This window comes from Antechinus flavipes, chromosome 3, assembly GCF_016432865.1.
Source record: "Antechinus flavipes isolate AdamAnt ecotype Samford, QLD, Australia chromosome 3, AdamAnt_v2, whole genome shotgun sequence".
Classification (NCBI taxonomy): Eukaryota; Metazoa; Chordata; class Mammalia; order Dasyuromorphia; family Dasyuridae; genus Antechinus; species Antechinus flavipes.
In genome coordinates this window covers 271,013,709-271,027,061 of record NC_067400.1, presented here as the reverse complement: position 1 = coordinate 271,027,061, position 13,353 = coordinate 271,013,709, and the positions used below count along the sequence as shown (strand labels likewise).

The following is a 13,353-nucleotide window of genomic DNA, read 5'->3' as shown; positions in this document are numbered from 1 at the left end:
GGGTGAGATATTGCAAGTACAATGCTTATTATTATACTATTGAGAGTTATGGCACAAGAAGGCAACAAATACTCTCGATTTTGGGGGGAAGGAGAAAACATTGCCCAGTAGTGTGACTAAAATAAGGTTCCATGCATGTGAGTCAATCTTCTGAATCTTGAAGGATGACAAAGAATCTGAAAAACAAAGTTGAGAAGGCAACTCATTCCAAGCATGAAGGGCAGCTAGCTTTGTGTGAATGCCTACAAGTCAGTTTCAAATTTAGGATTCAGTTCATAGTCTGATTTAACCAAAACAAACATTTCATGTAAAGAAGCAATGTCCAATAAAATTGAAAAGGTACTTGGGTGCCAGTTTGTGAAGGGCATCTAAGAATTACTATTTTCTCATAAAGGAAATAGAGTACTACCAAAGAACCATAGGAGCAACACAGTCAGAATTTTGCATTAGGGAAATTATTTTGGAAACTGTATAAAGAAGGGATTAGAGAAAAGAGAGGGGAGGCAGACATACTATTTTGTATATTTATTGAAATAATGAGCAGGGAATAAGAATGACATCCTGAATTAGATTGGTGACATAAGTAAAGAGAAGAGGAAACAAAGTCATGATGACAGTAGAAGTGACAAGAACTTGGTAGGTAGAATCAAGAAAATAGAGAAAGAAAGACTATCCCATTCCCACAAAAGCTATTCAAAACCGTTTCATCTCTCCTCAAAACCACCATCCCACCCCATTTACTTTCCTAACCAGCAGTTGATCTTCTTTCATAATCAACTTTAACAAAAGGCACATTAATACAGAATATCCTCCTCTATTTCTCCTCATTTTTCAACATTCAGAAATCTTCCCTTACTCTCTCTTTCACTACAGTCTCACCATAAGAAGTAATCCTTCTGGCAGCCATATGAAACACATATCCTATATGTATAGTTTTCATTTCATCACTTTCAGTTTTCTCCATAAGATTTGCACCAACACCATGCTCTGTGTCCCCCTTTCTTTCTGTCTTTTCTTTTTCTCTTTCTATCTTCTTTTCTCTTTCTCCTGCCCTCCCTGTTCACTTCTCCATAACTTTCTCCCTCTCACACATTTAGCCTTTTCTTAGCTACATGTTCTTTCTTTCTTTCCTATAAATATAGTCATATGTCCTCCCTAACAACAAACAACAAACATAAAACAAACAAAAACTCTGCATGATCCTACCATCCCTGCAAATTATCATCTAGATCTCTTCTTTAGAAATAAGTCTATCTCTCCTATGGTTTTTTTTCTCTTTTGCTCTGATTTTTCTCTCCCAAAATGATTCATAAAGCAATGTAATAAATAAAATTACTTCAATAAAAAAGAAACAAGTCTAAACTTCCTATCACCACTTTGTTTCTTCTCATTTGCTTCTAAACTTCTTAGCTATCTGAAGCACTAGACTTCACAAGAAGAAGCAGGAGCTGGAAATCTGAATTTGGCAATAATTTGTATATATGTGATATGCATAAAATCTATTGTAGACAGGAAAGCACAATCTGTTCTTTTCTTTGGTGCAATGAGGCATTCACATACAAATTTCTGTTCAGAAGATCAGCTTTGTTCTCATCAGATTTAATAGTATATGGAAGATTCATTTAGAAGATAACTTTTTTCTATCTACTTCAGTATGACATCATGCTCAAAAAAGGCCTCTCCTCACTCAAAATAATCAACACTTATTCAGTGGGTTTGAGAAACTCCTTAGGAGAGGACTCTTTTTATCATGTGATCATTTGCTTACAAGTTAATCTACTCCATTGCCTTGATTAGCATTTTTAAGATACCTATGATGGGAAGTCAGCCTTTCCCAGACTGCTTTTGTTAATATGTTCAAGGCAGTCTCAACATCTCAATAATCATTCTTGTTCTTGCCTTTATTTTCCCTCCTCCCCTGAAAAATGCCAAAGTTTATATTTCTCATATAAAAGATGTACTTACAATAATTTTTTTGCTAAGTCCTTTTCAGGACTAAACCTGTTATGAGGTATTCTCCTCCTTCTTATAGCACCATCCCTGAAATAGTGTCTTTCTCTTTACTATAGCTAACTCTATTAGCTTGCTAAATTCCTCTATGTATTTAACTTGAACTCATACTTCATACCATATTTCTTCAATGGCTTCTTCCAACCCCCTTTCCTTGCTAACCCTATTGCTCTCCCAAATCTATTTCATATTTATTACTCCAGGTGCCTATTTTACCTCTTCATTGTGTCAGTAACCTCTTCTAAATAGCAAGAAGAAGATAATGCAGCAGTGAAAGAAACCAAGAAGAAATAAGAAAACCAAGAGAAAATCTTTTCATAGACTAACAGGGAGTATATGACCATGGGGGAACAGAATATTCAGACAATGCATTTAAAAGCATCACATCATATGACAAAGATTGTTGCTGTTGTTTGTCCTTCATTCTTGATGACAATAATGACATCAGGGAGATGATCCCAACACGTGCAAGTGAATTGAATTTGAGTGAGGGAGAGCTGTGGAAGGTCACCATACTCTCTTTCTCATCTGGAACCATTTGGGTTCAGTAGCAAGGTATGGATCAGGATGATTAAAGTTGATCCTGAACCTTGGCCTTTATAAGCTCAAGTCTTTAACAGGTCTCAATTTAACTAATATAACCATCCATTCAGTGATTAAGTCTACCTAAGAAAGAAATGAGGCAAAAAATGGCCTTTTGAAGACTGAAAGTTGTCAACATTGTCTAAAAATGAGCAAGTTGAGGCAGACATTTGAGTTAGACATGAGATGGTCATCCAATAAAAAGGACATTTTCTTCTTCTGACCTGTGGATCATCACATCCTTCTACAAAACTCTATCAATAATGAAACAGACAACTGAATAAGGCATAGTAAATTCCTTCAGTAAACTCCAAATGTGCATGAAAATCATTTTGAATTAATTTTAAAATTTATACTTGTCTTAGTTTGGTGATAATTCCTTTTTATTTTGTGATTCTATACATTCATCATATCATGTGAAAAATTGCTGAACTTACATCAAGAGCTTCAGAAATTTCCTCAGCTCCACCTGGGATGTTTTCAGTTGCTTTTAGTTTGATTTCTACCTCAGTTAGCCACTTGTTTTCAGTCTCCAAGTATGACAGTAATTCACACCAGCATGCCCAGACCTCCTAAAAATAAACAATAGCCACCATTACTTCAATCTAATGCACAGAAGTGATTAGCTCTTAAAAATGCATTTTAAGTCTTCTAAAATGCATGCATGATTTTTGCTCTAATCCTATAATGAACTAATTTATTGTTCAGTCATTCCAGTCATGACCAGCTCTTCATGAACCCATTTGAGGTCTTCTTAGCAAAAATACTAGGATCATTTGCCATTTTCTTCCCTAGTAGACTCATTTTCTCAAACAATCAGAGGTAAAGTGACATGCTTGGGGTATTGCAGCTAGGAAGTACAGGAGGTTGGATGTGAACTCAGGTTCTCCTGACTCCGAACCTAATGCTCTATTTACTGAACTACTGGCAGCCTCCAATGTTTCTCTAAATCCTTCTTTAAATCTTTTATTCATTTGGAGGATAGTGGAAGCCAACTTTTCTTATGTTACAATATTTCAAAAATATGTAATCTTTGGTTATCCAGCATCCTTATGGTAATAGGTATGCTAAGGAGATAACTTTAGTTTAGCAACTTGAAAAATATTAAAAACTAAATTCAGAATACCAATCTAACTCTCGCATTAATTGTCATATAGCCTTTGGCAGGACCTTTTCCTTTTCAAGTCTCAGTTTATTATCTATAAAACAAGAATGATAATACTTATACAATAGAATAAGATTATATTTTTAAGATATAATCTCCTAGGGGCAGATGCTCACTCTCCATGTAAAAAACATACTGTAAGTACTCAGTAATTAGCAACTGATGACAAGTAGGTATACATAGGATAATGTTTTAAAAAATTTAAAACTGGAAATAACTTATTTAAAAAATAACAACAAAAACTTTAAAATATAGTTTAAACACCCAATTTTCCCTCTCATTTCCACATCTTTGTAGAGGCTATTTGTCCTGCTTAGGATGCATTCCCTCATTTCTTCTGCTTCTTAAAATTCTTCAAAAATGTTTTCTTCAAAGTTCAGTTCCTATAACAATGTCCACATTTCTTCCAATGTCAACATCTTACTGCTCTCCATTCCTTTCCATTTGTTAATGTTTTTCCCCATAAAACAAAACAAAAATGAAATGCCCTGCCTTTTATTCACCCTTTTAAAATATATTATTGAAATATATTATTGAAAACAGGACTTATTACATTTTTGTGGCCCTGGCATCTAGCACGATATCTAGATGCTTAATAAGAGTTTTTATTAGTTTTCCTTTCATTCTTAGTTCATACTTCAGTACTCAAATTTTTGTGATTTTATTGGTGTTTTATCCTTCCATCAATGCAGATTGTCATCTTTGTATACAATTTTTATAAGTAGTGGCTGAAAAACATTATTATGGCAAATCTAGTATTCAACCTCTTTTTGAATCAAAACAATCTGGTCACCAGCAAACAGACACATAGTTTATTAGCAAGCACATTTTCAGAACTTGTCTGCTATGGTAATAATTTCTTGAATTTATTCTCTGTTTTCATAGCTTTTAAGTAGTTCTAGGTCACTAAAGAGATGAAGCAGGAAAATAGTAAAGATTAGTACTATCATTCAAAATTGCAATATCTAGCTCAGTAAGATAAATCAGAGAAGCCACAGAATAGTCATTAAATAAATAAACTCAAATACTTTTTGTTATTTTTATCATTTTTAAAAATTCTTATTTTTTAAAAAAGAGATTGATTTGACTATGATCTCTCAATCTGCCTTCAGTCTTCCACCACTCATGAAATTTTGAGATTCCTAGTGGAGGACAGAGAAGAAATATTCTGCTATTTTGGCACCACGTTTATTACTGCCATATGGCTCTATGCCTGGCACTCAGATGAGTGAACTTAAACCTAGGTTTCTCCCTCTTCTGCTTTGTGTTCTTAGTTGGATCATAAGTGACTAAGCAGCAATTCTAAGATGGGTATTTCCAGCTTTAGAAGTCACCTTATGAATTTGAGAATTATAAAGATGTTAAATCTTAAATTAAATTAATTTTATTAAAATGTTAATATTAACATATTAATCAAAATTAATGATTTAATTTTTAAATGAAATCCACTGCCTATCACTGCACTTTGAAGACTCTGTAATATAGAGCATATAGGCCTATATGATTATATAGGTCTAATGTAAATGTACTAATTTACATCCAATTTATCCTTGAGTTAAAACATCATCCTGTGATATCATTGGTCCTCTTTAAAAATGAAGAACTAAAAACAAAAAAAATCCACTGCAGCACTTTTAAATCAGGGACATTAATGACTGAAGAAAGAAAAAGTTCAGAGTCCTGGCCTGGATTACAAAAAGACATAAGGCTAGAAGAAGTGGTTTGGACAATACATATACAAAGACTCAGATTTAAAGGTCTAATATATACTATCCTTGCTTCTAGATGTAAAGAATGTCCTTTAATAAACCTCTCTAGAATATATAAAGTCTGGTACATAGATTACTTTCTTTTTTGTTCTTTGCTGTAGACACTGGGTTACCACATATTCAGTTCAGAGAGGCATTCGCCACCAAATGAAGTAATTGAAATAGGCATAATAAAGTGACAGTCTTTTCATTTAAAAATTATTCCAACTCAGATTTTATATATTTAATTCTATTCAGTGTATAAAATTATTATTCTATAAGAATTTCACAAAGTGGTCAATGGAAAAGGGAATGGTGGGTACAAGCCAGCAGCAAACATGTAAACAAAGAGGAACTTTAAAAAAAATTTAAAAAGTCATTAAAGAAACATGTAGCAGGTATACTTTAACATATTTAACATGTATTGGTCAACCTGCCATCTGGGGGAAGGGGTGGGGGGAAAGAGGGAAAAAGTTGGAACAAAATGATTTGCAATTGTCAATGCTGAAAAATTACCCATGCATATATCTTGTAAATAAAAAACTATAATAAAAATAATTTAAAAAAAAAAGAAATGTAGCAGGAAAAGAAAAAAAGACTGGTTATGTAGACAGGGCACATTGTAAGTGGTCAGCCAGAGGGCTCAATATCAAATTAAAGAATACTTTCAGCAATCTTGAATGGACTCCCCCACTGGCTTGCTCTTATTTTGAGCAACGTAAGGGAGGACACGGACAAAAATTTTACAGCAGACACAGATATAGTTGGGTGATGATGTCCATCAGTAGATAGAACTTCCAAATGGATGTGATTATAGTTCCATTTGAGTATGAACACAACTTAGAACTATAAATATAAAGATCACTAGACCAAGGGTTGAATTTATTTTTCAGTTTTCTGACTGCTTGACACCCTGTACTTTTTCCAAATACAAGGTGTTTCACAATAGATAAATGTTTTGTGCTTTTGGCATAATACAATTTCCAAGTTGCATATCATCATTTTTATTCATGACACCATTAAAGTGTAAATGTACTTGAACATGCCAACTATGTATTCAAATATACATAGTTCAAGGTACAGAAGGGTACATGATGAAATGACAATATATTTATAGGGAGATGGCAAAAACAATTTTCTCTTTATAGAAACTGTCAAGAATAAAAGAATCATATGATGCAAGGCAATAGTTTTTGTTTTTTAAATTATAATGGGGTGCTTTTTAGAAAACTTTCTCATATGTGAGGACATTTATGATTTTCTTTGATGCATAGAGTCAAGAACTAAGACAAATATCTGTCTAGTCAAAGCAGTATAACAATTGGATTTAAATTTTTGGGGGAGAGTGACTTCAACAGACACAATTATCAATATAAACAAAAGCTTCTGACCTCCAAAGTCTTGCATTTTCCATTAAGTCTACTGCAGAGTCGTTGGTAGTTAGTAATTAGGGTGTCGAGTTCCTTTTTTAAGGCATCATGTGCGACAGGTGGAGCGCGTGCTATGAAATTATTCATAGAGTCTGTGAGGAGTTTAACTTTGACTTCTTTCTGTAGGGCTTCTTCCTTAGCACTCTGAAAAATACAGGAAGTCATCTGAAGTGCTTGTGCAAAAAGATCATATTTTCCCCGTCACAACATCCCTATTAGATAACTAGGCTGTTCTGTTATTTTTTCAGTCACATACAACTTTGGGATTTTCTTGGCAAAGTTATGGGCGGGGGTAGGGTGGGGAGGGGGGCAGGGTTAAAATTTCTCTAGCTCATTTTATAGATGAGAAACTGAGGCAAATTGAATTAAGTGTCTGAGATCAGATTTGAACTAAGGAATATAAGTCTTTTTACTCCAGCCCACTATGCCACAGAGTCAGCTATTAGCTAGTTGTGTTTGACTACATTTAGCAATAAATAACAAAACATAAAATGTAGAGATGATTCAGTTTATAAAATCAGTTTAAGAAAACATTTTAAAATTGAAATAATTTATCAATCTTGTAAAGCTAAATAAAATATCATGTGTCATTCAATAAGTATTTGACAAATACTAGATGTGTACATATGTGTAGATGTATATGCATATTTCTATTAATACTGAGCAATTAAAAACAAACAAGAAATTCAACTTTTATGTGATTAACATGTTGAATTTTTAAAAACTCTAATGTAAAAGTAAAATCTTTTAAAAAATAAATTACTGGATTTATTGACACCTACATATATGTATATTGTATATACACATTTGTATGAATTTCAAATTTCAAAACAGAAATAACATTAAAATAGTTTCTATGTTTAATAGTTATTAAATGTCTTGAACTAGCAAAAGAAGGCAAATTCATCTCCTAATAACAACTCTCAAGGGACAAGGGAAGGGAAGGATTTATGCAGAGAAATGAACCATCAAAAAATAGGCAAGAGAACTGTGAATTTCTAGATATTAGTAAAAATCTTTAAATTGGAAATATTTGTGTTATATTTCGTATCAAATTAACAGGAACAAAATAGGTTCACGGAATGACCTCAGATAGAATAATGACATGGGAAAAAGAAGTAATTTCTTTATTAAAAAAGTTCTTTAAAACTTTTTGCATTTGTGTTTTCACCTTCAATTCTTCAACTGCTTTTTGGAGCTCATCTGGTGTTTTATACTCAAAATCCCTCTCCAAGTATTCCTCTTCTGCTTGTGTTATCCATTCATGCATCTCAGACAAGTCTTTTCGAAGGCTTACGGTCTTATCCAAACCTCCTTTCAGGGCTTCCTTTTTAGCATGTGCCTAAAAAAGAAGGGAAATAAAGAAAAAAAAAGTCTTACAATTGCTTTAACAGAAACAGGGAAATTAGCTAACAAACATCAATTATCTTTTTGCTGATATACCTTAATTTGTTCATTCAATAGACATTTTTTTAAAAAAAATCTAATCTATTTATGATACTGTGCTTAATGTAAAAATAAATGAGACAGGCTATCAATAGAAAGATCAGGTAATACAGATACACAAAAAATTTGGAAAAATAAAAATAGAGAAATGAATGCTAAAGAGAAGTCTAGGCAGCATGTATAAGAAGTTTAGGGAAGAAGATCTCATCTAACAGTATAAGATTTGGGAAGGATTCATAAAGGAGGTAGTAATTGAAATGGGACTTTTAAAAAAGAGAAAGATGTCAACAGAAAGAAATGGTAATGATGAAAGGGACAATTTATACCAGCCATTAGACATTTCATTAGCAAAAGAAGAGAGGAAAGAGAGGGTAAGATGAGGACAGGAAATAAAGGTCTAGTTTGACTTAAACATTGAGTAAGTGAAAAGGCATGCAAAAAGTCATATTTAAATGAGATTTTATAAAGGGGCTTGAGTACCAAGAAAAAGACTTTCTATTTTGTTTTTAGGTGATGAGGAATCACTAAAGATAATTTTTCTTTGTTTTAAATAAAGGAGTGACATGCCTTAGAAAGACTACCTAGGTCCAGGGTCAAGAGGAGAGAAAGAATGGAGGTAGAACAGCTGGCTAGAATATATTACAATAATTCATATGAGAAGAGATGAGGGTCTGAATAAATGTAGTTATTTTGGGAACTGAGAAAAAGTTACAGATTATGAGGAATTTGAGAGGCAGGAAAACCCTGAAAATGTTACATCTCTGAAATCCAGGAATGAATTAGAAATAAAATGGCTAGTTAAAAGTTTCAAATATTGTAGAGATAATATGATAAGGATTGAAGAAAGGTCATTGTCATGCAGTGTGATTTTGTGGTCCCCTCATTTTGGGGGAGGGGCTTCTGTTCTAACAATAAGTCAGTAAATCCTAAATTTTCTGGTTTTAGAGTCTACTTCAGGAAACTCCCATACCCAAACTAGCTGATTCTGAATAGACCACTCCTCAGAGTGCTATTCTTCTAGCCTTAGGATAGTTCCACAGACCAAACTTCTGAGACAATAGTGACTAGACCACTCTTCTGTTCATTGCTGACTATCAGATAGATAATCTGTTGTTCAATGATAACTAAATTCTGGAGATCACTCTTCTGGCCCATAGAATTAGCATGTTAATGATAGAAAGATGGATAAAAAGTCCTCTCTCTTAGGACTTTGCTAATTTCTTTTGGAATTCAGTCCGTTTGTAATGTCATTACAATTACATTAAACTTTGCCCCTTGACTAGGAAATGGGTTCAAGCCTGCAAATTCTTTTGAGACATCTCTTGACACCAGCCTGTGACCTCGGCCTGTGACCCCAAACTTTTGGGGTCCCCTTCCCAATCTCAACAATTGTAGATCTTTGAAAAATAGTTTCAGAAGAGTGTGAAGGGTGGGAGCAAAATGTCTATAGTTTATAGGATGTGAGATTGGGGAAGGAAGGTGGTACACTTTAATCCAAAACAAGTTTTATTCATAAAGGGTGGGTCCCCAGATTCTAAGGAGGAAAAACATGAAGGCAAAGCTGGGAAGGGGATTTTGTGCTGTACATTATATCTTCATGTTCATGCTTCTGTTTCTTTAACCCAGGGGACCTTCCTTTCTCTTAATGTTTTGTCTTGCTAGGACTATAAAGTTACATAAAAAAAAGAGAGTGTGAAGAAGAGTGTGAACAGACATAGGTATTTTGGAGGATGTCCTCTGTGGATGGCCAGCCATTGTGTCTGAAGTAACATCAACATGTTTTTTAAACATGGTGTAAGGACAAGGATAGGTAAAGAGAGAAAAATAGAGCCAAGTTTGAACCATTTGAGAAAGGTTTCCAAGAAATTGAGGTGGTTAGACAAAAATAAATGGAAGACTAATAGGAGGAAAGGGCTTCTGACTAGGGAACCTTCAATTTGGAATCACAAGGGGAAAAGAAATTTATCACTGAAGGAGACATATTCTGCCCCTTTTCTCAAATTCAATCCTTGATTTAGCATTTGGAGTAAGAATTCCCAGACATGCTCTGCTAGGTAATTTACTATAAGACTTTACAAAGCAGGGAGAATGAGAAAAAAAGTTGATATGGGTAGATTAAATAAGTCTTGTTGAGCAGTAAAGTTCCTTTTCAACTTCAAAATTCTGATTCTATCAGTATGATTGATTGGAAAGTTAAATAAGGTTTTTGTGGCTCCCAGAACAATGTAAGTAATCCAAAAAAACAAGATTTGAGTTTCTATCTAGAAAGACAGAGCAGTGAAATAACTCATTGCCAGACCAGGCCCAGCAATCATTGTGGGGGGATGAATGTTGTGGGAAAGAATTCATAGGCAAATCAAATCTATGTCATTCACACAAACCACCAGATAAATGAAATTTGTCTATCTTAACAAAATTGCTAAACAAAACTTAGCAAAACAACCTGATTTTATGTGTAGACACATTTGCAAGTGTGATTAAAAAAACTGCCTTGGAAAAGGAAGGACTTTTTTGTTTGTTTCTGTTTTGTTTTGCTTTTAATCAGAGCCAAAATTAGATTGCAGATATTTCCTTTGAAGAGAACACTTCTTCATAAAACATTTAAATTACTCTAAATTTAGTTATAGTAACATAATTTTTTTCTTTTGTATTTTTTTCCAGTTTTGATTAATTAATAGGGATTCCCTAAATATATCAACCAAGGTCTTTAGCTAGAAAGTTACTTTTTCAAATTTTGCTTCTAGGAAGATATCAGTCTTTTTAATATATTGCTTCTAGATAATAACTTCTTCTGAATACTTCTTTTAGGTATGAATTATTTCAAGAAAAAAAGCCTACTTGCCTAGGGCTATTCCTTCTATGAGTTAATATAGCTTTAGTATCTTTATAAGCAATATTTTTTTTTCTCCCAAATGATTTAATCTCCAGAAAAAATTATATTGTCAACTGCTGGTTTTTTTTAAATTTCCTTTTGCCTTTTTGCCTATATGATACAAAGGTAAGATGAAATGATAGGTTGCAGGAGAGTAAAGGTTACTGGCCAGAAATCAAAGCCCTGGAAATAAAGGAGAACTTAAGATAAAGTAAACTTAAGAATTTAAGATATTACGCTGTCATTAGGGGGAAACTAAGCAAAATAAATCAGGAGACAGAAACATAATATGCTATATCCATAGATGTATATCTCTAGATTTATGAATGCAATCAAATAGCTGAGCTGAAACCTATTATGTATGCTATTTTCCACCATTACAAGGTGGTCCTTGAAAGTAGGTATTTTGTTATTTTCCTATTTGTAGCCCATGTGTTTATATGGAGTAATCACTTAATAAATACTATTTAAATCAATTCACACATTGATATATTCTCATAAATTTTTTGTTTTAAATTCTGAACTTCAAAAGAAAGAACTTTTTTTAAAAAAGGATATAAATTTTACCTCTAATTTTCAAAACTATCACCTTTCTTGAATTTTCTTCTGAATTTTCTCCTGTTCTTTTCTACTATTTAAAAAAAAATTGATAGCCCCCTTTATTTGGCATCACTATTGTTACTCTCTCTCTTATTTATACTTTTCTCCAGTTAAAATTATAAAAAAGAGAGAAAAGACTGCCTTATAACAAATAAGCATGGTCAAGAAAAATGAATAGGCACAATTGATCAAACCAAAAATTTTTGTCTTCCTTCTCGTCTTCTATCACCTCTCTATAAGGAGGTAGATCACATTGATCATTTCATTGATAAGAATTCTTAAGTTTTTCACAGGTGTTTTTAAAATTTCTTTCAAAGTCATGTTGCAATATCAATCTGGTACAAATTATTTCCATTCTCTTCAGTCTGCATCAGTTCAAACAACCAAGGATTTTCTGATATTTTTTTTTCAGTTTTTTAGAACTAATTTATATTCTTTTTATTACATTCACAAAATAATTTTTCAGCTATTCCTTAATTGATAGTTATGTTCTTACCCTCTAGTTGTTTATATATTTTTTAAAGCTATTCTTCTTTTGATATTTTATTTCATTTTAAAATTACTTGCTACATTTCTTTTAGGTTATTTACATCATATTTTGGAAAAAATCATTTTTCCCCCATTGAATTACTGCTTATGGTTGTTTTGGATTTAGTTTCTCTTTAGGGAAATTTATTTATCAGCAAAAATATTTTAAATAGTATGGGGTATTCATTAGTATACTCTCTCTCCAGCTTTGGTTCTTGAAGTGAGGCTTTATACCAAGGTAGGCTCTGCTCCACTCTTTACTTTTGGGGAAAGCAGTTTAACTTTGCTTGGTCTTCCCCTATATAACCTGGCTTCTTACATTCATCTCTATATCCATGTGCTGCATTCCCTTGGATCTCTTAGGTCCTTTATGACTTCTCAGGAAAAAATTCTAGGTACTTCAGAGTATCATGACCTAAAGTATTATTTACTGTTGCTTCCTAAGGATTCCACAATTCCTACCATAGGGATTTTTTTAAAACCAGTGTTGTTGTTTTCTCAGGGGAGGCCTCTGCTTTTTCTGTATCCCCATTCTGTATTAGAGGCCAGATGTCTTTCTGGCCCTTCTCTAATATTTTGTGCAATTATGGAATAGAATAAATCTCAGTTTCTCATTTTATTCCCAATCAATGTTCAGTCTAAAATAAATTTCAGGTTTTTGCTATAATAAATGTCATTTATCTGAACTTCCTGCCCCCATTCTGGCAGTATTTTTGTACAGAATGTCAAATTTGGGGAATGTCAGTTATAATTTAATAATAATTTTCCCCCTTATATTTCTGTAAGTAACTTTCATTTTTTAATTTTTTTCCTTTATGCTAAATTCATTTTAAAATAGGATCTATCTATATCTATATATACAAAAAAGATTTAAATGAAAACATGGACTAAAAAAAAGAAGAAAGTTTTTTTAAAAATAAGTGACAGTTTCTTCTGTGGAGCCAATTTATATTTTTGACATTCAATTTTTGA

The 13,353-nt window shown here is 32.8% G+C and overlaps 1 protein-coding gene across 1 annotated transcript in view; it reads right to left on the bottom strand.

The window, feature by feature from the left end:
* The window catches only part of DMD (dystrophin), a 2,219,276-nt gene that overhangs the window by 1,408,912 nt on the left and 797,011 nt on the right, over nucleotides 1-13,353 (bottom strand). Inside the window, exons 26-28 of the mRNA XM_051991017.1 lie at nucleotides 8,107-8,277; nucleotides 6,897-7,079; nucleotides 3,030-3,164 (exon numbers count right to left, since the gene is read on the bottom strand). Coding sequence (XP_051846977.1) covers nucleotides 3,030-3,164; nucleotides 6,897-7,079; nucleotides 8,107-8,277 — 489 coding nt within the window. The remainder of the gene's footprint in view (nucleotides 1-3,029; nucleotides 3,165-6,896; nucleotides 7,080-8,106; nucleotides 8,278-13,353) is intronic.